This window comes from Muntiacus reevesi, chromosome 8 (assembly GCF_963930625.1).
Source record: "Muntiacus reevesi chromosome 8, mMunRee1.1, whole genome shotgun sequence".
Lineage (NCBI taxonomy): Eukaryota > Metazoa > Chordata > Mammalia > Artiodactyla > Cervidae > Muntiacus > Muntiacus reevesi.
The window spans coordinates 46,594,140-46,617,982 of NC_089256.1; the positions used below are offsets into that span (position 1 = coordinate 46,594,140).

General features: G+C 40.2%; 1 protein-coding gene across 1 annotated transcript in view; it reads right to left on the reverse strand.

Annotated features, from left to right (window-relative positions):
• Positions 1-23,580, reverse strand: part of HACD2 (3-hydroxyacyl-CoA dehydratase 2) — an 88,920-nt gene extending 65,340 nt beyond the window's left edge. Inside the window, exons 1-3 of the mRNA XM_065942985.1 lie at positions 23,396-23,580; positions 20,498-20,615; positions 8,533-8,551 (exon numbers count right to left, since the gene is read on the reverse strand). Coding sequence (XP_065799057.1) covers positions 8,533-8,551; positions 20,498-20,615; positions 23,396-23,550 — 292 coding nt within the window. The 5' untranslated portion in view covers positions 23,551-23,580. The remainder of the gene's footprint in view (positions 1-8,532; positions 8,552-20,497; positions 20,616-23,395) is intronic.
• Between the last annotated feature and the right edge of the window lie 263 nt (positions 23,581-23,843).

A 23,843-nucleotide genomic window follows, 5' to 3' on the forward strand; every position in this document is an offset into this window, starting at 1 on the left:
AACTATACTTCAATTAAAAAAAATGCACTGAGAGGGAAAATGTACTAAAACTACTATACTTAAGTTTCCTAATATTCATATCATAGGTATATTTAAACGGGGTTTTCCAGGTGGTGCTAGTGGTAAAGAACCCACCTGCCAATGAAGGAGACATAAGAGATGTGGGTTCGATCCCTGGGTTGGGAAGGTCCCCTGGAGGAGGGCATGGCAACCCACTCCAGTTTTCTTGCCTGGAGAATCCCATGGACAGAGGAGCCTGGTGGACTACAGTCGACAGGGTCACAAAGAGTTGGATACTACTGAAGCAACTTAGCACACAAGCACACAGGTATATTTAAACATCTAGAGCAGCCTCCTTTTGGAGAAGGAATCCCAAGGACAGAGAAGCCTGGGAGGCCATGGGCCACAGGGTCGCAGAGAGTCAGACACCACTTAAGTGACTAAGCACACACGCAGCCTCCTTTTTATCACCGCTCAGATAACTGACCTACACCTCTAAGGCTACTTCATAGTTTCACGGCATTTCAGATCATCCAGCTGAAAGGAATGTTAAGAGATTATCTATTATCTAGTCCAACTCCTAGTTCTTCAGATGTGAAAACTAACACCTAGGGGGAGGATGGCTGACTTGTCACACAGCTAGTGATATTTCGAGTGGGGCTGGTTTGCCTTAGCTTGATTCCTGATGGCCTGGAAAACAAGATAATATTACCTCACAGAGAAGAGATTTTAAATATCTCAAATCTCAATAACAGCTTTCAATTTAAGCCAACCCCCAAGCTGTTCCTACAAGGATGGCAAAGGGTAAAACTCCTTGATCTAGGCTCTCTTCATGGCTTTCCCTTCTGAACTCCAACTGAACACAGAAATCCTCAGGGATTATATTTTGCCCACTAACAACCAATGGAGAAGCCACTACAGCTTACTGAGTGCTTGCTAGGTGCCAGGAGGCTCTCTGATCCTGAGATCTCTCTCTCCTTTTGTTACCGGGAGCTGACATGTGGTCACATGACCGTGTTGGCTCTCTTCCTTCCTGTTCTTACTGTGCTCAACCCTGGGACCCGTTGAGTTCTGGTTAAGCCCAGTGTGCATGAGCTCTGGGTAAGTCCCCCAACCTCCCCTGCTCAGGCACTCTGGGCTCCTGATGAGCATGCCCTATTTCTACCTTCCTTTCATCAGTACATTCACACAGAGCTGGGAACAACTTAGGGAGCTGTGTGTTCCAGGCAAAGGACATTTTATGTACAAAATTATGGAGTGTGAAAATACGAAGTTTATTCAGAGAACAGTGAAACTCTGGGTATAAGGAGCAGAACATGCAGGTGCTAAAACTATCTTTCTATCGTCTTCTCTCTCTGTCTAGAGAGGAGGAGGAAAAATGTGATCAGGAGGCAACAGACTAATCAAAGTGACAAAGCAGAGGGAGACTATAGGCTGCTCTGAAGGGCTTCAGTGATCTGGGAAAGATTACCGTTGGAACATGGCTATGGTGGAGTTCTGGTGTCAGGATGCTGGGAAATGACTATACTTATTAATAAATGACAAAGGAAGAAATGCAAGGAGCTGACCAGGCCTCTGACCTCTACACTGCATCCAGACAGCCCTCCAGGCAATGGACTCAGGCTGGCCTGCTGGGAAAGGTCAAGGCCATTTCCCCACCTCAAAGGGCTTCTCCTTCCCCTGCCAGTACCACCACTAAGTATGCCCCCAGGCAGAAAGCAGCTTCTGAATGGAAACCTGAACCATCTTTTATTCCCCCAGCCAGGAAAATGGGCTTGGGGAAACGGGTTCCAGGGTTGAGCCCAGTAAAAACAGGGTGGAAGAGAGCCAGCAAGGTCCGTGTGACCCCATGTCAGCTCCCAGTAACAAAATGGGAGACAGATCTCAGGATCAGACATTTGTATTTTGGGAATATGACTATTTTTACATTGTTTGTGTTTCTGATACTCATTCCCTTTCTGTTCTTTCTCACTTTTGGTAAAGTTCTGTTTAAAAATGTCAACTAGACTAAGAGGAACCAAGGTAAGCAGTTTTCTTTCTGTGCCCCAGCCATACCTATGAGGGTTGGATGCGAGGTGAAAGCAGAATTCCAGGTGAGCAGATCCGGGGGAATCACCCTTCCCTCCACAATGCTTTCCTTTCAGAGTTCTCTTTTGCTGCACCATGGAGGGTTCTGGGTCTGGCTTCTGTGATATGTGAGGGTTGTTCCTTCCCAATACTGCATTGGAAATGACTGATGAATGCTTGACCCGCTGGTGGGTGGGGCAGGGGGAGATGGGAGGTGTACAGTTTGGACAGGATTTAGTTCTCTGTCACTGCTGGGAGGGGAGAGATTTCTGGTGGGAGGAGATTGGGTCTTCCGGTGCTTGTCTCTTCAGGAGCTGCCCCTTTCCTCCTTGGCATCATTTGTTACTTAATAAAATCAGTCTGAAGCCATATGCTACCTCTGTAAGGTAATTACAAATTTCTTAAAACTCACTTTTAAAAAATAAACAGAAGTTTATTTTGTCTTCGAAAGAAGGCTCCCTTGGAGCTGGTCATCCTTTAGAGACTTGTACACCTTTTATCGATTGGGGAGCTGGAATCAGGCTTCCCCAAAAAGTGTCAGCTCAGAAATTTGATGACTCATATTTGCAAGGAAGGAATGCTTACCTTTATTGTTTTTATGAATGTGACATTTTAAAATCAAAGTTTAACTTTATTTTTTTTTAAATTTTATTAGTTGGAGGCCAATTACTTCACAACAAAGTTTAACTTTAAAAAATGACTTTTCAAATTATAGCTTTCATTTTGTTATTTGTGACATTACTATTTCTGTGTATTACTTCTGTATCATTTATATTATTTCATTTATGATATTCAGCTTAAAATACACATTATTATTTGCCTTATGGGAAAAAAAAAAAAACCAGAAGTGTCATCAATTTGAGAAAGTTGCGCAAGCTGGAACATACAGCAAATATCTGAGACCACAAATCTGGCCTATCTAAGTGAGGGCTTCTGTCCTTGTCTGTTGAGGGTATTGAGAGATTCATTTCCTAGGCAGGTTGATAAGAAGTCTAGGGGTCCCCAAGGAGAGAGAGGTCTGGGATATGCAAGGAGGAAGAAAGGACAAACTTTTTTACTTTTTCTCCTCTACATTCCTTAGGATTATATAACAATAATGTATCCTGCCTGAGGACAGTCTTTGGATCAAACCCTCTGGCTAATTCTGTTATCTTAAAATGTAAATTATGGGAGTAGGTCCGGTCTTTACAAGGATGTATCCTGCCTGAGGACAATCTTTGGATTAAACCTTCTGGCCAACTCTGTTATCTTAAGATGTAAATTATGGGAGTGGGTCTGGTGAGGTCTTTGCAACCTCCAGATATTCTTTGGATTCATTGGAGAGTATATAACTCCATTGCTAACACTACCAAAGGGAGTACTCTTTTGCCCCCTTCTGATGCCTATGTCAGAAGCTTTCTCTATCTCCTTTATACTTTAATAAAACTTTATTAGACAAAAGCTCTGAGCGATCCAGCCTCGTCTCTGGCCCCGGATTGAATTCATCTCCTCCGGAGGCCAAGAATCCCGCGTCTTATCGTTCAACAACAACCTTTCAGTATCAGAGTACTAATACTCAACTTCAGACACAGTACCCTCTGGGCTATGACTGGGTTCCTGTTCTACAGTTTTCAATCAAGAACTTCTAAAGTTACTTATACTGACAGTTTAAGTTCCAACACTTATCGCAAAAGACTCTGATACTGGGAAAGATTAAAGGCGAGAGGAAAAGGGGACGACAAAGGATGAGATGGTTGGATGCACCATTGACTCAATGGGCATGAGTTTGAGCAAGCTCTGGGAGATGGTGAAGGACAGGGAAGCCTGGCGTGCTACAGTCCATGGGGTCGCGAAGAGTTACACACGACTGTGTGACTGAACAACAATAAGCTTCAACACAAAGATTCACCAAACGCACAAAGTCACATCTTACCAGTGTCACCAGTTCCCATCCCTCTACCTCTAACTTCTAGCCCAACAAAGTGAGGTAACCATACTCCGGAGTCAGCTGAGAACCACTCACATCCAGTATGCCTCTTCCACAATCTAATCTGAGCAAAACACAGAAAAGCAGATACTTCTTTCAACATAAACTGTACCACATGATTAAGAAAACCACAACTCTTCTTTGCAGCCTTGTAAAAGATGTGTACCAACTGGGTTTAAAATCCTCATTTCCAGAAAGAAAAACACTGCATAAATAAAACCACTACAAATCTTGAGCTGAGGGGTGCAACCACAGCATTTAAGAAATACTATCCCAGAAAAAGACAATGTATGATCTCATTTGTACATGATATCTAGGGAAAAAACCCAAACTCGCAGATACAGAGAACAGACTGGGAGTTGCCAAAGGCAGGGCCTGGGGTCGGGGGAATGAATGAAGGTGGGCAAAAGGTACAAACTTCTAGTTATAACATAAGTCAGTCCTGGGGGTGTAACGCATAGCATGGCCACTATAGTCAGTAACACTCTATTATACACTTGAAAGTTGCAAAGAGAAGAGACCTTAAAAGTCCTTATTACAAGAAAAAAGCTGTAAATATATGATGTGATGGACATTAACTAAACTTATTGTGGTGATCATTTCACAATATATACATATATAAAATCATGTTGTATACCTGCAATTAGTACAATGTTGTATGCCAATTATACCTTAATTAAAAAAAAATATGTCCTCAACATGTATTCAAATGGGCTATCATTTGCTCCTCATCAAAAGAAATCTTGTTCCTGCATTATCAGAAGCTGGGACAAAGAAACCCATTAGGAAAGAGAGAGGCTTGACTTTCTCACAGAAATGAATCCCCCATGCGGAATTTTAGTTTACCGTTTCACTGTCAAAACTATGAACAAGCAACTCCAACCCATACTAAGAATAGGCGGCCCTGAAGTCCTCACTTACACAGAAATTGCAATTGAGGAAAAGTCAGAATATGGAAAAGTTATATTAATCTAAATATGGAACATTACATTAGGGACAGAATAAAACTTTTAACATTCCATGACATTATTATTGTTAATAGCTACCATTTCCTCATGCATGTTTTACATGCATGTCCTATTTCATTTTCACAATAACCTTAGAGGTAGGTATTATTATCCTCCATTTATTGATGAAGAAACAAAGGCACACAGAAGTTGTGACATCTTGAAGGTCACAGCTAATAAGTTACCCAGGTCTGACTGAGGTCTACATTTCTTACCAACAATACACAAACTAAAGACATCTCAAGGCTCTAAAACAAGCTTCTAAAAGACCAAGCTGGTACAGTGAAGTTTCAGAAAGACACAGGAAAATAAACCATCATTCCAAAAGTAAACTCAAGTCATGAGTAAAAAAAGAAATAAAGGATTGCCTTTAGGCCAATGCTAAAAAGAGCCTACTTATGATTATTCTTATTGAATCTTAAGCAACTGAAAACATTTTGAAACAAGTTTTGGAAAATGTCACCAGAATTTAGTAGGATTATGATCAAATGTTCACCGAGCTCCCATTAGGAGCCATGAACTGTTAAGTGTTAAGACACAGAAATCAACAGGAAACTGTTCCCAGTCTCAGAAACATTCAGTGATGTTGGTGAAAGATACAGGTACAGTGACAGACCATAATATATTGTGGAAAGTGCAATAAAAGAGTTGCAGGGTATTAGAGGAAAGTGAGGAATGGTATATAATTTAGCCAGTGGGTGGCAGGAGAGTTTACTGGGGGAAGCTGCCTGCTGCAGAGGGTGGGCTACCACTACAGGCAGAGCACAAAGCCTGGGCACAGACCAGAGGTAAGAAACAGTGCAGCAGCATGGCTTATGGTGGCGGGGTTGGGGGGGATGCTGTGGGGTACCACGAGGTCAGGGTTGCTGAAGCATGCAGTGGGAGGCAGGGACACCGGTAAGGCTAGGGAGGTGGGCAGGGTTCAAATCACGAAGAAGTTTAAACCAGTGAAGGGTTTTAAGCACACAAGTGACATAGTCAGAATTATCTTTTAACTAAATCCCTTGAGAGATGTAAGCAGACTTATAGCCACACAGCCATAGGTTCAACTTCCAGCTCTAGGGCTTATTAGCTACATGAACCTTGGAGAGATAGAAAACCTTCTACGCCTCAGTCTTGTCAACTGTAAATTGGGAAGTAAACAAATAATAAACGTAAAGCCCTGGGACATAGTAAATACTCATTATAATGCTCGCTGTTATTATTACTAGTATTAGTATCATAAGCCTACAAGTTCAGGGCGATCCATACGGGAATCCAGATAAGACATACTCGGGTCCTGAATAGGACTGGAAAAAACAGAAGACTCTGAGAACTATTTAGGGAACAGAACTGAGAAAACCTGATGACTACCTGGCTATGGGAGTGTGGGTAGGGAGAGGGGGCAGAATTGATGAGCCTGGTCAAAGGGATGTAGAGGAATTATGCAGTAATAAGGGAGGAAGGCAGGGTCAAAGGTTAGGTTAAAAATTATTTTCAGGATGGAGCATTCGTGTGAGCTGAGATGGAAAAGGCAGATGACAAACGGTGATGATGCAAGAGAGAGAATCACTCATAGAACAAGGTTCTTGAGAAAATAAGAAGGAATTTTAAAGCATCTCCTGTGTGTTGGGCACCACACAAAGACCAAGGGACACCGGTCAATGAACCGTCACAGCAGAGTGTGACACAGATGCTAGTCCTCGGAGGGCATCCCATTAGAGAAGCTCCGAGGGGTGGCCATCTGACTGTGGGCCTCCTGAGCCTAAGTCTGTGCCTATTTACCTCTCTAATCCCACTACCCATCAGTGTCTTGCGCCATCTGGGAGGCATTCAATCAAGTTCTTGGTGTGAATGAATAAATATACTTGCCCAAAATTTTATTTCTAGGAGTAGAAATTTTATAAAGAGGTCTGAGAATATGAGAGGGATGCAATAAATTTGGGTATTAAGATACAATTAAATAATAATTAAAATACTAAAACATGCAAAACACACATCTAAGAGTTTTACACAGAGGCAGCTGAAGGTTAAGAGACTGGGGGAGCCTGGGGGCACAGGGCTGAGTCATGTGGAGAGGCCTGAAGTGGTTCCAGAACTCTGGCTGAATATATTCCCCAATCTGCAAATTTAAGCATTTAAGAAGGGACACATTTTTCATCTTAAAACTATAGATAAAGGACTAAAAAGGGAACTTACCAAAGATTATACACTAGCTGAAACCCAATCACCATAAAATAAAGTCAGGCAGGTGGGCTCTGGTTCAGACTGGCCAGGTCCCAAATGAGGCTATACCATTTAGTGACCATGTGACCTGGTCCAGGTCCCTTAACCTCTCTGGTAAAGCTCAGACCATCTGAAAACAAATGAGTCTCCAAGCTCCTTTCAAATCTCTTGCTTAAAGGTGCTAAAGCACCCTTTCTTAACCTTTTGAATCACATACTTACTCTGAAAATCTATGAAAGCTATGAATTCTACCTACCTTCCCAAAATAAACATAGGCACATTCATACAAAATTCTGCAAATCATTTCAGAAATTCCTAATTGCAGACCTCCTTCTAGTGAGAAAATAGATGAGGTGCAATTCTTAAAGAAGATATTTGTCTTCTTTAAAAGAAATAGAGCCCAGGTATCAGTGATCCCTCTATGGCCTGCGGTGGAGAGCTTGCTGGGTTTCCACCTGAACTGTAAGTCTCCTCATCTCTGAATTCCTCAGGGCCCCAAATATAATAAGTACCCATTTCATTTATCAATTATATTGATCAGGGCCGTAACAGTTTGAATGCACAGTTTTGGAGTTTTCAGACCTTTGGTGCTTCTCAATGAGTTATAAACTTCTAATCCTCCCTTGGAGTAAGAAATCCAAATATACAGACAGCAACCACCACAGGCTTACTCCACAGGGTCTGTCAACTTTCCCAAATTTATTTCTGCTGCGAGGAGTCTAGCCACCCAAGACTAGAAGCTTTGCCTCAATTCCACAGCAGAATTTGATAACCCTCCCCATTCCCCCAAAAGGAAACACACTGCATCTCCTTTTAGTAAAAATCCTTCACATTAGTATAACCCTATGTACTTTCCAATCCCTCTCACTTACATTAAATATTCATCTATGAGGTAGGCAATATACACAGTACTCCATTTTAAAAGATAAGGAAGAGAATATAACATTCAAGTAATCAGAGAGGGCTTTCAACAAAGTCTAGCACCCCAAGTCACATGGTTATAAATATGTTAGTGTTTCTCTATTTATCCTTTATTCAAAAGGTAGGAGAAGCCTTTTTAAAATGACACAGAAAAATAGACATGGCATTTAACAAACTGTTCAATGAACATCTAAATAGTACCTATGATTTTAGAAGCCAAGAACCTAAGCAATTTTATAAATAATGATCAAAGTTTAGTTTTTTAATGTTCAGTAAGAATCTAATCAACCTATTATTTATGATTTTTTAAAAAAAAAAGCAGAATTCACAGTATGTAAGTAGCGGGTGGGGGGATTCCATACTTACCTATTGCACAATGTAAAATCTGGAGAGAAAAAAGGGGGAAAAGAGAATTAGTAAAGATCAATAATATTATATTAATAGCTTTATTTCATATAAATTAGCCTTCACTCAGAATAGAGCAGTGTCTGCCAGTAGTATTGAATTTGAAAAATGAACATTTCATTTTTAAACTTCCCTACAGGGTATTTGACAAAATGCAAATTCTTATTCAGTTTTTTGTTCATTTTTAGTTTATTTATCTGTGGAGGATTTCCTAAGGAGTAAATCTCACCCAATAGCTTAACAGATGTCAATGACTTCTTTTATAAGACATAAACTGGTAAGAGCAGTAGTGTACAAGTCCCCTGTGCCACGCTGTACAGAACTGTCACAGACTATGCAACACAGGATCAGAAGACACCTTCCTTGCCTGGCAGGCCCTTCAGTGCATACATTCATTCCACAAAGCTCCACCCTTGGGCCCCATCTAATCTCCAACCCCAGATCTCTTTGAACTCCAGCCCCACATTCCTTTGGACATCTAAAGCTAGATTGGCACGCTTCAACAGGTAGTTCACCCTCTCTTTCTTTCATACCTACCTGCCTCTTGACCACCAACCTCCCACTCTCAGTTCAAATGCTCTTTCCTTTCCCGCACCCCCAAATCAACCAAGTTTCCGAGTCCTGCCAATGCTTCTGGCACATCTTCCCCAGTTTTTTATTTCCAGTGCATAGATCAGACTGCTATCTCCTCTCTACCTCAATGGCCATCTAACCAGCCAATTAGGTTTTTCCAAATTCCTTTCTAATTCATCCTGTATCTAGCACTTTAACCTGGGTGGTAGTACTGAAGTAATTTGAAGCCATCTACAAGATTGATGTAATGGCCAAAGTTTTTCTGGATGATAAGACTAACAACTATTGCAGTACATTTTAGAATTTACATTTCTGTAGCTGTCATTGTGTTGTTTGAACTAACAATAACCCTGGCAGATGGGCAGGATACAAACCTCTATTTCCAGATGAAAAAATGAAGACTCAGAAAAGTTGTCCAACTTAAACAAGGTAGTAGGTGATATTCAGGATCAAGACCTAGATTTTATTTCTAGTCTACTTACTGCTTTTTCTATCATTTCACTGTACATTAGTTATATCTGCAAAAACTATAACCTGACAAGACTTAGCTTTATCTACAACATGCCTAGTAAGACTCTGTACTCAAGTCTACTATTCAGCTAAGTCTTTTTTGAAGACAGTGGGGCAGATACTTGGATAAAAAAAAAATTAAGCTGCACAAATTTGTTGATAACTGATAAGAGAACAAAAGAATTACTAGACTTCAAATCTTAAGAAAACACTACTAAGAATCTCAAATGTGTGAATATTACAAGATAAGCTGAACCTCCTGTTGCAAAATTAAGGAAAACTAAGCAACGCGCTGATTAAACTGAAATTAAATGAAAGATGAGCAACGAACATCCTTGAGACAAGACAGATGATGGTGCCTAGACAGAAAACCTACTCTGTTCATGTATGTGGCAAGACATCCAGGCTGCTGATTCACAATAGGACACTGCAGAAAAGGATATGTAACACTTAAGGCCGATCATATCTTCTTTGTGTGACAGAACAGATCTTAAGTCATATGAGACCCAATCTCCCCCTTTTAATCACATATTTATAATGCCTCCTTTACTACATAATTCAGAAATGGTATAACTTACCTACACAAAAATGAAAACAAATAAACAACATCCTAACTGACATGTAAATTAGAAATAAGAAGAAAGTTGTTTATTTAAAAAAACATGTATTTCCACATACAAATTCATGGGAACACAATGACATAATGAAGCACTCAGATACAGGTATGAACTTATGATGAATAAGCTTGGATTTAAAAATAAGAATATCAGAAAGCACTTTGGGCAAGAATAGGAAAATAACAGAAAAGAGCTACAGGCCAGCACTAGACTAGAAACAGTATTAAGACAATAATGAACATAGGGAAATAATCTTAACTGAAGCTAAAATAATCATAGCAAGTAAATAACAAAGTAGAGGAAATGAGGAAGTATAAACATTATCACAAATCATGCTAGGTCTTATTTATTTGTGTGATGTCAAAATAATCCCCTAGATAATGTCCCAGGATAGGGTAGTAAGAACGTATCACCAAAAACTTCTCCTTCTCACTTGAAATCCCATTGAGACATACAGCCTGTGCCTACTCTGTAAAAAGAACTTGGAGACGATATACTCCAAACGGTATGACAAGGAAAAGAATATGGATTAGACAAAAAAAAAAAAACTAATGAAAATACTGAGATGATGTGATAACGTGGTTGTGTAATAGACTGCGAGTAGTTTTAGGAAGAAAGTGATTCAAACAAGGGCAATATAAAATACTATTAGTTATATTAAAGGAATTGAATGAGATTCCTGCATTACATGTGTTGCCATTAACCAAAAGTCTGAACAGGAATCTCAAGTCTGTTTCATATTTTCAGTCAGTTTCATTCCTTTTGCAGTTATAACACTATTGCACTGAAATCCTTTTCAACTAACTATGCCAGCTGAAAATGCTATAATGCTTACAGAACAGAATGTGCAGTGAACAAATTACTCAATTTTGAGGTATCTTTATTTCACTTAAGTTCCCTCTTCATTCCAACTGTGGTAGGCAGAAGAGTAAAGATGATTCCCTTAAGATTCCTGTCTCTAAGTTAGCCAATCAAACACTAAACAAGGTACCACAGGGTATGAATTTTGCAAATGTAGTTAAAAGTCTGAAGTCAATGGACTTTAAGGTACAGAGATTATATGGATAGACCTGATCCAACTGGGCCAGTCTTTTAAAAGCGGTTTTCTCCGGCTGGTGGTAGAAGAGGAAGTCAAAGATATTCAAGGAACAAGATATTCAATATGCCATTTCTGGCTTAGAAGCTGGCTTAGAAGCTGGCCATATGCAGGGACTGGAGAGCCTCTAGGAGAAAGGTGTGACCTCCAGCTGACAGCTAGCAAGGAAATGGGACCTCAGACCTACAACCACAGGTATGTGTATTCTGTCAACAAGTGAATAAGCTTAGAAGCAGATTCTTCCCCAGGGGCCCCAGACAGAAGCCAATCCAGTCTTGATTTCAGTCTTGTGAGACCCTGAGCAGAAAGCCCAGTCAAGCCCAGTTTCTTATAGAGCTGTGAGCTAACAAATGAGTGTGGCTTTAAGCTGCTAAGTTTGTTATTTTGTCATGCAGCAAGAGAAAACAGTCTTCTAGCTTAATAAGCTTTCTGCTTTAGTACAAATTCTTTAGTACAAATATGTACTACTTTAGTACAAAACCATCAATTTATATTTGGAGAGGGGTTAGCCCATGGTAGATACAAAAGTCAGTGGGGATACAGGCCTCCATTGCTCTGGACAGTCTCAGACATTGCAAGACATCTACTTATAGCACCCTCACTCACTGAGGCAATCAAAATAGCTACCCTGACAAGTTTCTAAATTGCACTTTAGAGGGACCACACTGCTCTTGTTGAGATCTACTGATAATCATTAGACTAAAATAAGCATTCCTCATTAGAAAAAATTTAGAAGACTTGCCATATTCAAAATCTCCCGTGAAGGTATGTCATGGCACTAATGATCCAATGACAATTGCTGGGAGTGTTTACGTGGTTGAATGTTGCCCAATGTGTCTGCCACCAGTGTCCGTGTCCCCGGGTGACCCCCACCCCCCACCTCTCCAGAAGACTCCCCAAGACCAGTAGACCAAGGCACGAATGGAACTGGTAGAATTTGCACACAGGCAGCCAGGCTCTAGAGCTGGTGCTCTTAACCACTTATTGATTTTGAGATCTGTGCCTTACAAACCATGAATATTCAGGACTTGGAACAGTACATTTGGTTTGTCCTTGTGTCTGAAATAGAGATAACCAGAAGTACTGGTTATTATTAATTCAAACTCATTCATGAGCAGTTGCTAAGGGTGAGCTGGATGGTCAGGGACTTGGAAGGAACAGGACTAGAAGATAGTGGCAAGAAAAGATAGGGGAAAAGTATGTGGATGGGTCTCTTAGAATGGGCATAGGATTTGACAATATTTATCTCACATCAAAGTGAAGTGAAAGTCACTCAGTTGTGTCCGACTCTTTGCGATCCCATGGCCTATACAGTCCATGGAATTCTCTAGGCCAGAATACTGGAGTGGGTAGCCTTTCCCTTCTCCAGGGAATCTTTCCAACCCGGGATCAAACCCAGGTTTCCCACATTGCAGGCGGATTCTTAACGAGCTGAGCCACAAGGGAAGCCCAAGAACACTGCAATGGGTAGCCTATCCCTTCTCCAGCAGACCTTCCCGACCCAGGAATCGAACCAGGGTCTCCTGCATTGCACGTGAATTCTTTACCAACTGAGCTATTAGGGAAGCCTATCTCACATGAATGCTCATCAAACTGCATCCACTGTAAAGGAGACTCTTAATAAGAGTGAACAAAATGATATACACTATTAATATCAATTAGCCTCTTTTCCCAGCCATCCCAGTGTTTCCTCAATAGGTTCATGAAAAAATTGGCCATGGAGGCAAGAATGGAGGCTATGCATGGGCTCCTCTTAGCAAGGCAGACCTGGTTAACCCTACTGCTGAGTGCCTAATCTTCTAACAGCAGAGATCAACATTAAATGCCCTATAAAATACCATTTCCCAGGGAGATAGCATACACCCGGATGGAAGAACTGGACTTCTTCCATCAAGGAGGGAGCAGATATTTGTACTTATTGGAATAAACACATATTCTAGATATGGATTTGCCTTCTTTGACCACAATGGCTCTGCCAGCCTTACCATCTATAAACTCACAGAGTGCCTTATCCACCGTCACGGCATTCTAACAGTTTTGTGTCTGGTCAAAGAATATACTTCACAGCAAAAGAAATTCATACATCAATGGGCTCAGGACCACTGAATCATCTGATCTTACCACACACCCCATCACCCAGAAATGCCTGGCTTAGTTGAAAGGAAGAATGCTTTACTGAAGACTAAGTTATAATGCCAAATGGGGAAACTTCCCTTGAAAGAATGGGGTTCTACCTTACAGCATGCCGTCTACACTTTGAATCACAGATGCTATATTCCTCATAACCAGATTACAAAGGTCCCAGAATCAAGAGGAAGTAGGAGTGGTTACTCTCACTATTACACCTATTAACTCACCTGAAGAAATTTTGCTTTCCATTCTAGCAATATTGAGCTCTACTGGTTTAAAAGATCTTAGTCTCCACAAGGTTACTGGCTGCACCAGGTGACACAACAATGGTTCTACTGAACTGGAAGATTAGACTGCCCCCTGGCCATTTTGAGCTCATTATTTATGCTACTGAACCAACAGGCAAAAAACAGGGTTTATTGATGGAGTGGTTGATCCTGATTGATATCACGTTGCCATAGGAATGGAGGCAAAGTGGACTATGTACAGAAGCCAGATATGAGGCACCTGTTAGCATTTCCAATAGTAAAGGTTAATGGAAAACTTACAGACACCAAAAAGAGGCAGAATGACTAAGGACTCGGACTCCTTGGGAATGAAGGTTTGGGTCATTCCACCCTTATTGCTATAGTAGCACTGTTAGTTGCTCAATCATGTCCGACTCTTTGCGATCCCACAGACTGTAGCCCACCAGGCTCCTCTGTCCATGGGATTTTCCAGGCAAGAATATTGGAGTGGACTGCCATTCCTTTCTCCAGAGGATTTTCCTGACCCGGGGTCGAACCCAGGTCTCCTGAATTGCAGGCAGATTCTTTACCATTTGAGCTACAGGGAAGACTTGCAATCTGTACCACGGTCTAAAGCTATGCTGCCAATGCAGTAGTCACTAGAGCTTATTTCATTTTAAATTAAAAGGAAATAAAACTAGAAAGTCATTTTCTCAGTCTCACCTACCCCATGGACTCAACAGTTGCTAGTGTATCAGACAGATAGCACAGATTTGAAGTATTATCATTGCAAAAGTTCTTCTGGACAATGCCAGTCTAAAGAATTAATTTTATTTATTTATACATCAGTTAGAAACCCTTTGATGGGATTCTTTCAAAGTTCTATTATTTTGGTAAGTGTTTTCAAAATGTCTCCATCTGTAGGAAACTACATGGTCTCTTATTCAGAGACCTAATGCATTCTCCTGGCTTCATGTGAATCTTTTTATTTTTCAAAGTTTAAGGTTCCAAGTTGTTTTACTATTACATCTTAAGATTTTCTCTTTTCTGTTAGAAATCACGTATATTCATTTTAAGTTTAAAAATTTAACAAGCAGGGACTCAGGAAGGGAAGAGTTTTTTCCTTGAAAAACAGCTCCTATGTGTAACTCCATACACTCTCAATAACCACACTGAGAGGAGCTTTCACTTCCGAATAATTTTCTAGAATTTTTCTTGATTATTTTTGAATTATACTTTCCAACCTTTTCTACTTCTGATAGCCATATATCTTGACAGGTCTGATACTCTCAATCTGTTTTCTAGATATCTTGGTTCTACTACACTATTAGTCTGTTAAGTTCCACTACTCTCCTGTATGCTTCTTCTGTGGCGCTGATAATCATTCACGCAGTAGCTAGTCCACCAGAGGTCTCTGCTCTGTAATCTATTTTATCTGAGACCGGAACCAGAACTCCTGCCTTTCTTGAATGTTCAGTACATATTACATACTTTTCTGCCCTGCACCCTCCTTCCTGTCCTGAACTGCAACCATTGATATTTTCAGTTCTCTTTATTAAAAAAAAAAATCAGCATGCTCTTTTTTACAGCCATTACCTGTCTTCTCTGAATACCATATCAATTTGCTTCTATTTGCTTGAGTTGTTGAGCAGTGAGGCCTGTGTGGGTGGACTCCTGTTTCCCACAGTCTCCCTCTTCCTTTCTGATGCTGTGACACTTACTAATTATACCCAAGTTCTATTCCCCTCTGGTTTTCACAGTTTCTGAAGCTGGTTTGTCTGGTTTCTTGTCATTCTTGTTTGCGTCAGGTAGCTCCACTATGACTTGCTCTGCTTGCTCTTCAGAAGACTCAGAGGTCTGGTTTCTCAAAACAAGGGCTCAGAAAAAAGGTAGTCTAAAATGTGCATATAGCTTGTGTTTCAGAAGTTTCTTTTAAAAATCATTATTGAGAAATCAGCATGTTTCCACAAAGAAGAAAAACATTATAGGTGATGGTATGTCCCCAGATGAGTTCAGAAAAGCAAACTTAACAGATAATGTGCCTAAAATGTATGACTGTATTAGTAACATCACAGAACCCAATCACCTAATATTTCTGTGGGGGAAAAAAAAAAGTCATTCAGTAGTTGAGGCAAAAAGACAAAAACGCAGCAGAGAGACAATATTGGAGCCCTCTTCCGAAGGATACTACAAGTTCTTAAGAATTTCTGTATTTTAGAGAAATATCCAAATCAGTTTCCTGTTTCATCAAAGGATCTGAGGAGAGTTGAGGATACTACAAGTTCTTAAGAATTTCTGTATTTTAGAGAAATATCCAAATCAGTTTCCTGTTTCATCAAAGGATCTGAGGAGAGTTGTGAGGCTAGGTATAAGAGTCAGAGCAGAAAAAAAAAAAAAAAAAAAAGAGTCAGAGCAGAATACAGAGAGAGGACTTAGAAAACAACAAAAGCTGTCTTCTTTCCTTCTCCAGAACCAACCAGTTTGGCCATTTCAGACCCAACCCTAAATCAACTCAAGAGAAAAGATAACAAATGAAACTTTCTTTCTTTCTTTCTTGTGTTGGTAGATAAGAGGGTTCCAAGCATTAGAGGGATGTGGAAGAGAATAAAAGGAAAAGGGGTGCCTGTGGTTCATTAGACAGTCCAAGATGGACAGGGGCAGGTAAATGATGTATGTAGTGATGGACATGTGCTGAAGATGGTCTATTTAGCAAAAACAATGAATGTCTCTGCCGAGCAGTCCTTAACTTATTGAAATCCTCACTGTCAATCAGAGAGGCACATCCAATTACAAGTACCTGAAAGTGTCTTTGTGGCAATTACAGTCTTACGCTAACTAAATATATTTAGAAATCCAGCTTCTGTTAGAAATAAGTTTAAAGTGCCATAATGTAGGATCAATCTACCACTTTCTTTTCTTTTCTTTTTCTTTTTTTTACCAATTTCTAATCTTTAACCCAATTCTTAACAGGAAAGATAGAGTCCTTTCTTATCCAGGACTATCATGGATACCTCAAAAAAGAATAAAGTAAAAAGAAAATTAATCCATAGGTTATTATATATGAATGGTATTTTTAAAAACTGAGGTATAATTCACATATCACAAAATTCACTTAAAGTATACAATTCAGTGATTTTCAGTTATGTTTCTAAGGTTGTACAACCAAACCACCATTTAATTCAAGAACATTTTCATCACCTTAAAAAGAAATCCTGTGCCCCTGGCAACCATTAATCCATTTTCTGTCTCTTTGAATTTGCCTATTCTGGATATTTCATATAAATGGAATCAGACACATAGCTTTTTGTTTCTAGCTTCTTTCACAAAGCATGTTTTCAAGATTCATCCATGTTTTAACAAGTACTAGTAATTCATTCACTTTATGGTATTGAGATACCATCTTTTATTTACCTATGAATGGCATTTAAAAAGTATACTTTATTACCTATGTTAATTAACTCCCAGGATTACTCCAGATTCAACTCAAGACACGATGTATTTATTCACACACTGATCTCTTGGCTCACAAAGTTATCAGCATTTTACTTTCTATCAATTTATAAATCATCTCATATCTTATTATCTTCACTGTACTGTGTCTCCTGACTTTAGTATATACTTTCTTGGGCTTGCTGCCTAAAACCATTTTTCTAGAGATTGTCCCTTCCCTCCAACTTCTATATGGTTAATGTGACCCTGCTCTTGTCTACAGGTGACTGGACCAGAAATAAGTACCTAGTTTAAGCTGGACAATAAGATTCTTCACTAGGATTATGGAAATGGAAATAAGATTGTTTTTAATTAGCTGCTCTCTTGATTGCAGAAACTACAATCTCAGGAGTTTTCTGTTACCATGGTCTGCCACAGAGACTAAGAAACCAAAAAAAAAAACCAAAAAACAAACAAAAAAAACCCCAGTCTGCAAGAAGAGAAGAGAGAAAGAGAGAGAATGCAGTAAAGAGATACAGCAAGAACTCCTGGGTTCCCAATGGTGCTCCAGTTCCTGATTCCAGGCCATTCCTAGGTCCCAGGTGCAGCACCACCATTGGGTTCCATGGGACATACTATACATTTATAACAAATTCCCCTTACAGATTAAGTCAGGTAAAGAGGTTTCTATAATCTCTAGTCAAGAGTCCTAACATAATCATTTACTCAATAAAACTTTTGTCTTTATCAGCAAGGGTTCAGTCTCCATGGTACCCATTACAGTGCCTCAAGCACATACTTATTTAACTATCACCTGTGGAATATTTTGAAAAACTATCTATAAAAATTACTTAAGACACTCTTGTATGAGTACATGGGAAAAAAATTAGGATTTCTATTTTATTAAAAAGCTACACTGTTTCACAAACTCGATATATCTTGTGCATATTTTGCAAAACTTCATTTAATTTCCTCAGAAAGTCTTTCTGTATTACATTACTACATGTCCATTTACACATGCTTAGTAAATGCTTTTAAATTTTTTACAAACCAGTGTTATATTTTCCTGAGAAGATTTGAAGTGTCTTGAGAACAAGTAAAGTCTATTTCCTCTGAAAGCAAACTCTCACAGAACCTACTAAGGAATAATCATACAGATTATTATTCAGAATATTCTTAGAGAGGTACAAGTGAGTGGCTGACCTCCCTGGACTCATTTTTTCCTCCTATAAACAGGGTTTATTATCAAGCACTAATAATTCACAAAAGGACAACTTATCTGTAATTAAACAATACTAAGCACATATAATTATCTTACCATCTAGGTTGGGTAGGCAATAAAACATTCCTTAATGGACAGCTCAGGAAACGCTGTTCTAGCAAGCCTGATCTCTTCTCCCCAGTTGTGGGGTCCCTTGCCACCACTGACATCTACAAAGCTAATATACTGCACATTCCAGGGAGTCTTCATTCATTTTGCAGAGTACTTTTTCCAGAATCAAATCCAGGATTTGTCACCAAATTGGTTTTTACTGGGGATAATAAAGATAAGACCGAAACTCCAAAGTATTTTCTTAAATCCCTATTAAAAATTCTATAAGGATAAATGGGCTAATCCCTCCCAGGCTAAGATTTGGTTCCTAAGTGGATTTTTGTATCACACTATTTAAGGTCACTACCTTCCCTAAGATATTCTTAAATTGTAAAAATTATACCTCTAATATTACCAAGTCTTACAGAGATGGAATCCCCTTTAAATTATTACATCATTCCAATAGGGTACAATTTCTTACTGTATCAAGCACTGAGGCAGTTTCTAATGGTCTTGATTCCAAATTTGCTTCTCTGTAGCTTTAGAGAACTGTGTGGGCCAAAGGTCCGGGAGACAAGTTCTACTTATTTACTACTGCCTCTTTCCAAAAAAATTTCAGCCTCCAAGTTTAAAATATGGCCTAAGCTATTTGCTTAAATTTCCTTAAGCTATTAGAGTAGAAAGGAACTTTACAAATCTACTTCCACCTAATTATTCTACAAATGAGAAAGAGGTGGACAAGAGATAAATGACACACCCAAATTCACAAAGTAAATTAGTAAAACTAGCATGCTTAGAATAAGGCACTCAAGCTCCAGCTGTAGGCTCTTTACATCATACTATCTACCTTAAATATATAAGGAAGGACAGTATTGAAATCTCTCTGCTTTATGAGAGAAAAAACCAAAAAACTGTTAACTTTCTGCTTTCAAAAATTAGGGGGAGAGGTGGAAGTAACACATTTTATTTCATAGAGATAAATGGTCTTTTCTTAAATATCCTTCCAAACATCCTGATGGGCTTGGCCTAGAGGCTAAGTGAAATAAAACTGAATACCAGATCTCTGCAACCTGAAAAATTTTCACCATAATGAACTATGGCAGCTATTGTGTGTGCCCAAAGCTATCTCATCTTTCTTTTTCCATTAACAAAGTCTACAGTTTCTTGGCCAGAAGGATGTGCCCTAGATCTGACTAATCAAGTATATCACATCACTGGCAAGAATAATTTTTCTAAGTAAGGCCAACCAGAATCCTTCCCTGATGCTAAGAAAAATAAGCTCTCTCCCACCATGTGGAGAAGGCAATCTGCAGTAGCAGAGCCTAAGACCAACATTCAAAGAGAAACAGAGAAGCAGAGATGAGAGATGGAAAGAGAGTCTGGCAACATCAAATCCTTGGTTTTCATTACTCATTCCTGAGCTGGTTTCTTTGATTTTGTATGTTAACCCTATATCTTTACCAATTATGGAAGCCAATAAATTTCCTTTTGCTTAAAATAATTTGAATTGGGCTTCTGTCACTTGCCACTCAAAAATCCTAACGTACTTAACCCAGAAGACAGGAATGGATATACACATTATCCTTAAAACAGAGAAATTAATAAACTATTGTTTAAAAAAAATTTTGGAGGCTTCTAGACAGTCTCTACTATTCTTATATCTATCACTCCTGACATCCTACACTCACCAACTTCACTGTGCCCATTATATGCCAGGCCCCGAGAGTATCCGAGTTTGCTAGCAGTTCCTTAGAATTTTCCTGGAACTTTTTTAAACCTAATATAAGTTTGTTTAATTTGATTTCCAATAAAAGTTGAATGTAAAATACATTTCAGGTAATGCAAGTTAAATGAGATCTACTTTACCTGGTCAAAAAGATAAACCAGACATTAACATTATATATAGCATACTATGAGGCAAGTTTTTAACATTTAAAGCAAATCCAACAGAAACATGGCTACTTCAATATAATTTAGTAGCTTGTCTTTAATTTTACAATAGAAATCAACAACAACAAATCTCATGACCCACCTCCAATAAGGCTCCAGTTTGGAAGAATTTCAAAGGCTTTTCAATGGAATAATAAAGGCTATGATAGCTACCCTTAGCCAGGTATGCTCTGACCAGACCGACTGCTATAACGAGCCACCTAAGAAAAAGAGCAATCAGGAAAAAAAAAAAAAAAAGTTAAGTAGGATTATAATAGAAAGACATGGCAAAGACAGATACTGCCAAAGGTGACCTCAAGAATCTGTCCTGGATTTATGGATTATCACCCTCAAATGCCAAGCTGTATGTAATGCACAGAAATGCTGCACCATCAGCAACATCCTACCAAGAGTGCTTTTTGCAAAAGCACAGTGGCACCTCACCCATCTGGAGCTCGGCTTTTTGGCAACCTTGCCTATTGAGAACAAGGCCAAGAGGAAGGGAATAAGCTAAATTGGTCCTTGAGGGGCTAAATTAGGTGCCAGAAAGCACAAGACAAAAGAAACTATTATAGGAAAATTTAATGCCCTGTGCAGTTAAAGGGTCTGTAATAATAACAGGGTGAAGATAAGATGTTTTAAACTATTTATGTAAGTATCTTCCTGGTACCTTAAAAGCTGTTGTTTTAAAAGACTACAAATGACATGAATAAATAGCTTTCTTTTTTTTTTTTTTTTTAAAGAATAAAAGGCTTTTAAGCTGAGATTCCCAAAATCAATTCAATAAAGAAAGTCAGATTAATACAAAACCAAAACAGGGAAGCATTTAGGCATATGGCTCTGAACACATTTTTGTTCTACTGTCCTCCAAAATAAATTTCTCAGATCTTGTAGCTTTTTATTTGTTAAGTTCTGTACTGAAATGTTGTATACCTTTATTAAAGTATGTCTCCTTGAAGGTGCTAACAGATTTATTTACGTGTACAATCTTAACTAGGCAATGGGGAATGTGGTCTGTTATTTCTAGAAACTATCACACAAAGACATCAAATAAGAGTCTGTAAAAAAAAAACAAAAAGAAATTAATTCTTTAATGGTGTTACTGGTTCAGCATTGGTGGTGGTGGTGGTTTAGCTGCTAAGTTGTGTCTGACTCTTGTGATCCCATGGACTGCAGCCTGCCAGGCTCCTCTGTCCATGGGATTCTACAGACAAGAATACTGGAGTGGGTAGCCACTTCCTGCTCCAGAGGATCTTCCGGACCCAAGAATCGAACCCTGGTCTCCTGCACTGCAGGTAGATTCTTTATCGATTAGTGACCTAGAAAAAAGCTTACTTTACTCTCACATCCCCAACTTGTCTTCCTGGTTTAAGATACCATTTCTTACCCTCCACCCTATTCTCTATGTTAATGGTTTAAAAATACTCTTTTCACCTTCCCCAATGTATCTTAAAAATCTATCTTCAGTACAATGCCCTTACTAAGATGACAAGAATTTTTATATATAAACACACACATAACACTCCTGAATATTCTTTTAAAATCACTGTGACCATTTATGTGATAAAGCAAGCTTGCATGCAATATTTCTTCATTAGTCTTTGAGTCAAGAGACATGGGTTCTAGACCCAGAACTACTACTAACAAGTTCTGTGACTTCAAACAAGATAAGCAAGTCACAACTTCTCTGAGCCTAGGTTTCAATACTATTTCTAACAATAGTCATAAAGCTCCTATGATCTTCTCAAGATATATTTTGTGCATGTGTGTGTGTGTGAAAAAGCAAGGTGCTGAAATGCTAGTAGATTAGAATTTTAGAATTTGTATTTTTAAAAAGGGGTGGGGTATGACTGTACAATTTGCTTGTATCAGTATCTTAAAGGTACACTAAATTATCTGCCTTCTAGGGAGGAAACCTGTGTGGAAGAGAAGATAGGAGGGTAGATTTTCACTGTATGCCCTTGCATATATTTTCAATTTTGCATCTGGCCAATGTATTATCTAGTTTAAAAATAAATCAAATTAGATGTTCATTATACAGTTTTTTCAACCTTTCTGTATGCTCGAAAATTTTCAAAATAACAAGTTAAGAAAAAAATTTTTTTACAAATGAATACAATTAAAAAATCTATATAGTCGTCTGATCCTGTGATCAAACATCAGGAGATCAAAGAATTGGAGAAATTTGGAGAGCGCCTAGCTCAACTCTTTAGTTTTTACAGATGAACAAACGGAGGTCTAGAGAAATTAAATGATTTATCCAAGGTCACACAGCTAGTCAGTGTCATAACTAGAACTCAAAACTCGCTGTGACAAGGGATGGACTGAAATGAGAAACTAGAGGAGGTAAAATCTGTTTCCAGGGTCTATTCCCCTCCTCCCCAGTAACTCTGCCTTCCATCTCTAGAGTCCTCCCCGCTCCAAACCATCCTATAAAGTCTAAATTCACCTAAAGCACAGAACTGCTCATGTCACTGGGCAAAAACTTTGAACGCTCTTCCACCACCTTTCACATTAAAGCTCATCGTGGATTTTGAAAACAGCCGCGGAAACAAATGGTCATTCTGCACCCACAGCTCCCGCCACTGCCTTTAGAGGGAACAGCTCGCCATCCGTGACTTGCCGCCTGGGCTCTCCCCGCTGCAGGATCGCCCAGCACACCGCCCCCCCGACCTGGACGTGTGGCCAGCCCACCTGTCCTCCCAAGGCCCTCCGAACTACCGCCTAGGCAGCCTTCCCCGAGCCCCCATGGTGCCTCGAAACTCCAGCTCCGGGCACACCCGGTGCCTGGGAACTTGCTCGGGCCCCGGCCCGGGCGAGAGTCCCGGGTAGGCACAGGGGAGGATCCAGCCTCGGTTGCCCTCAGCGCCCAAGTGCTAGGGCCCGGACTCCCGCCGCCGAGGATGCACTGCGCGTGGCGGGCCGAGCCGCGCCGCTCCTCCGGCCGCAGGGCTCCCTCCCCGGCCAGGCTCTCCCCCGCCTTCCCGAGCCCCAGCCTCACCCCGCGGTCATCACCACATTGTAGATGACCAGGTATGCCGTGGCCAGAGGCCCCGGACCCCTTTTCTTCCGCGAGCCGCTGGCTTCGCCGGCCCCAGCACGGCCCCCGCCGCCCCCATTCCCCTTCGACGCTGCAGTCGCCGCCGCTGCCGCCATGTCAAGTGCCGGGAAGTCACTCTCCTCGCGCAAGCCCCACCGCCCGGACTGGGCACTGCGAGAGGGCGGGGGGGAAGGACGCGGGAGAGGCGGAGCCGAGGCCGCGGGGCGGAGCCAGGGACAACGCCTACGGCGGCCGCCATCTTGAAGGAGGGCAAAGACGCTCCCGGCGCCTTCCGCCCCTCCGCGAGCCTTAGGCGCCACCGCCATCTTGGAACGGAGTAATCACCGCCGCTTTTGCCCCTAACCTCTGGCGCCATCTTGATTAGGTGTATATTGTCTTTGGTCTTGCT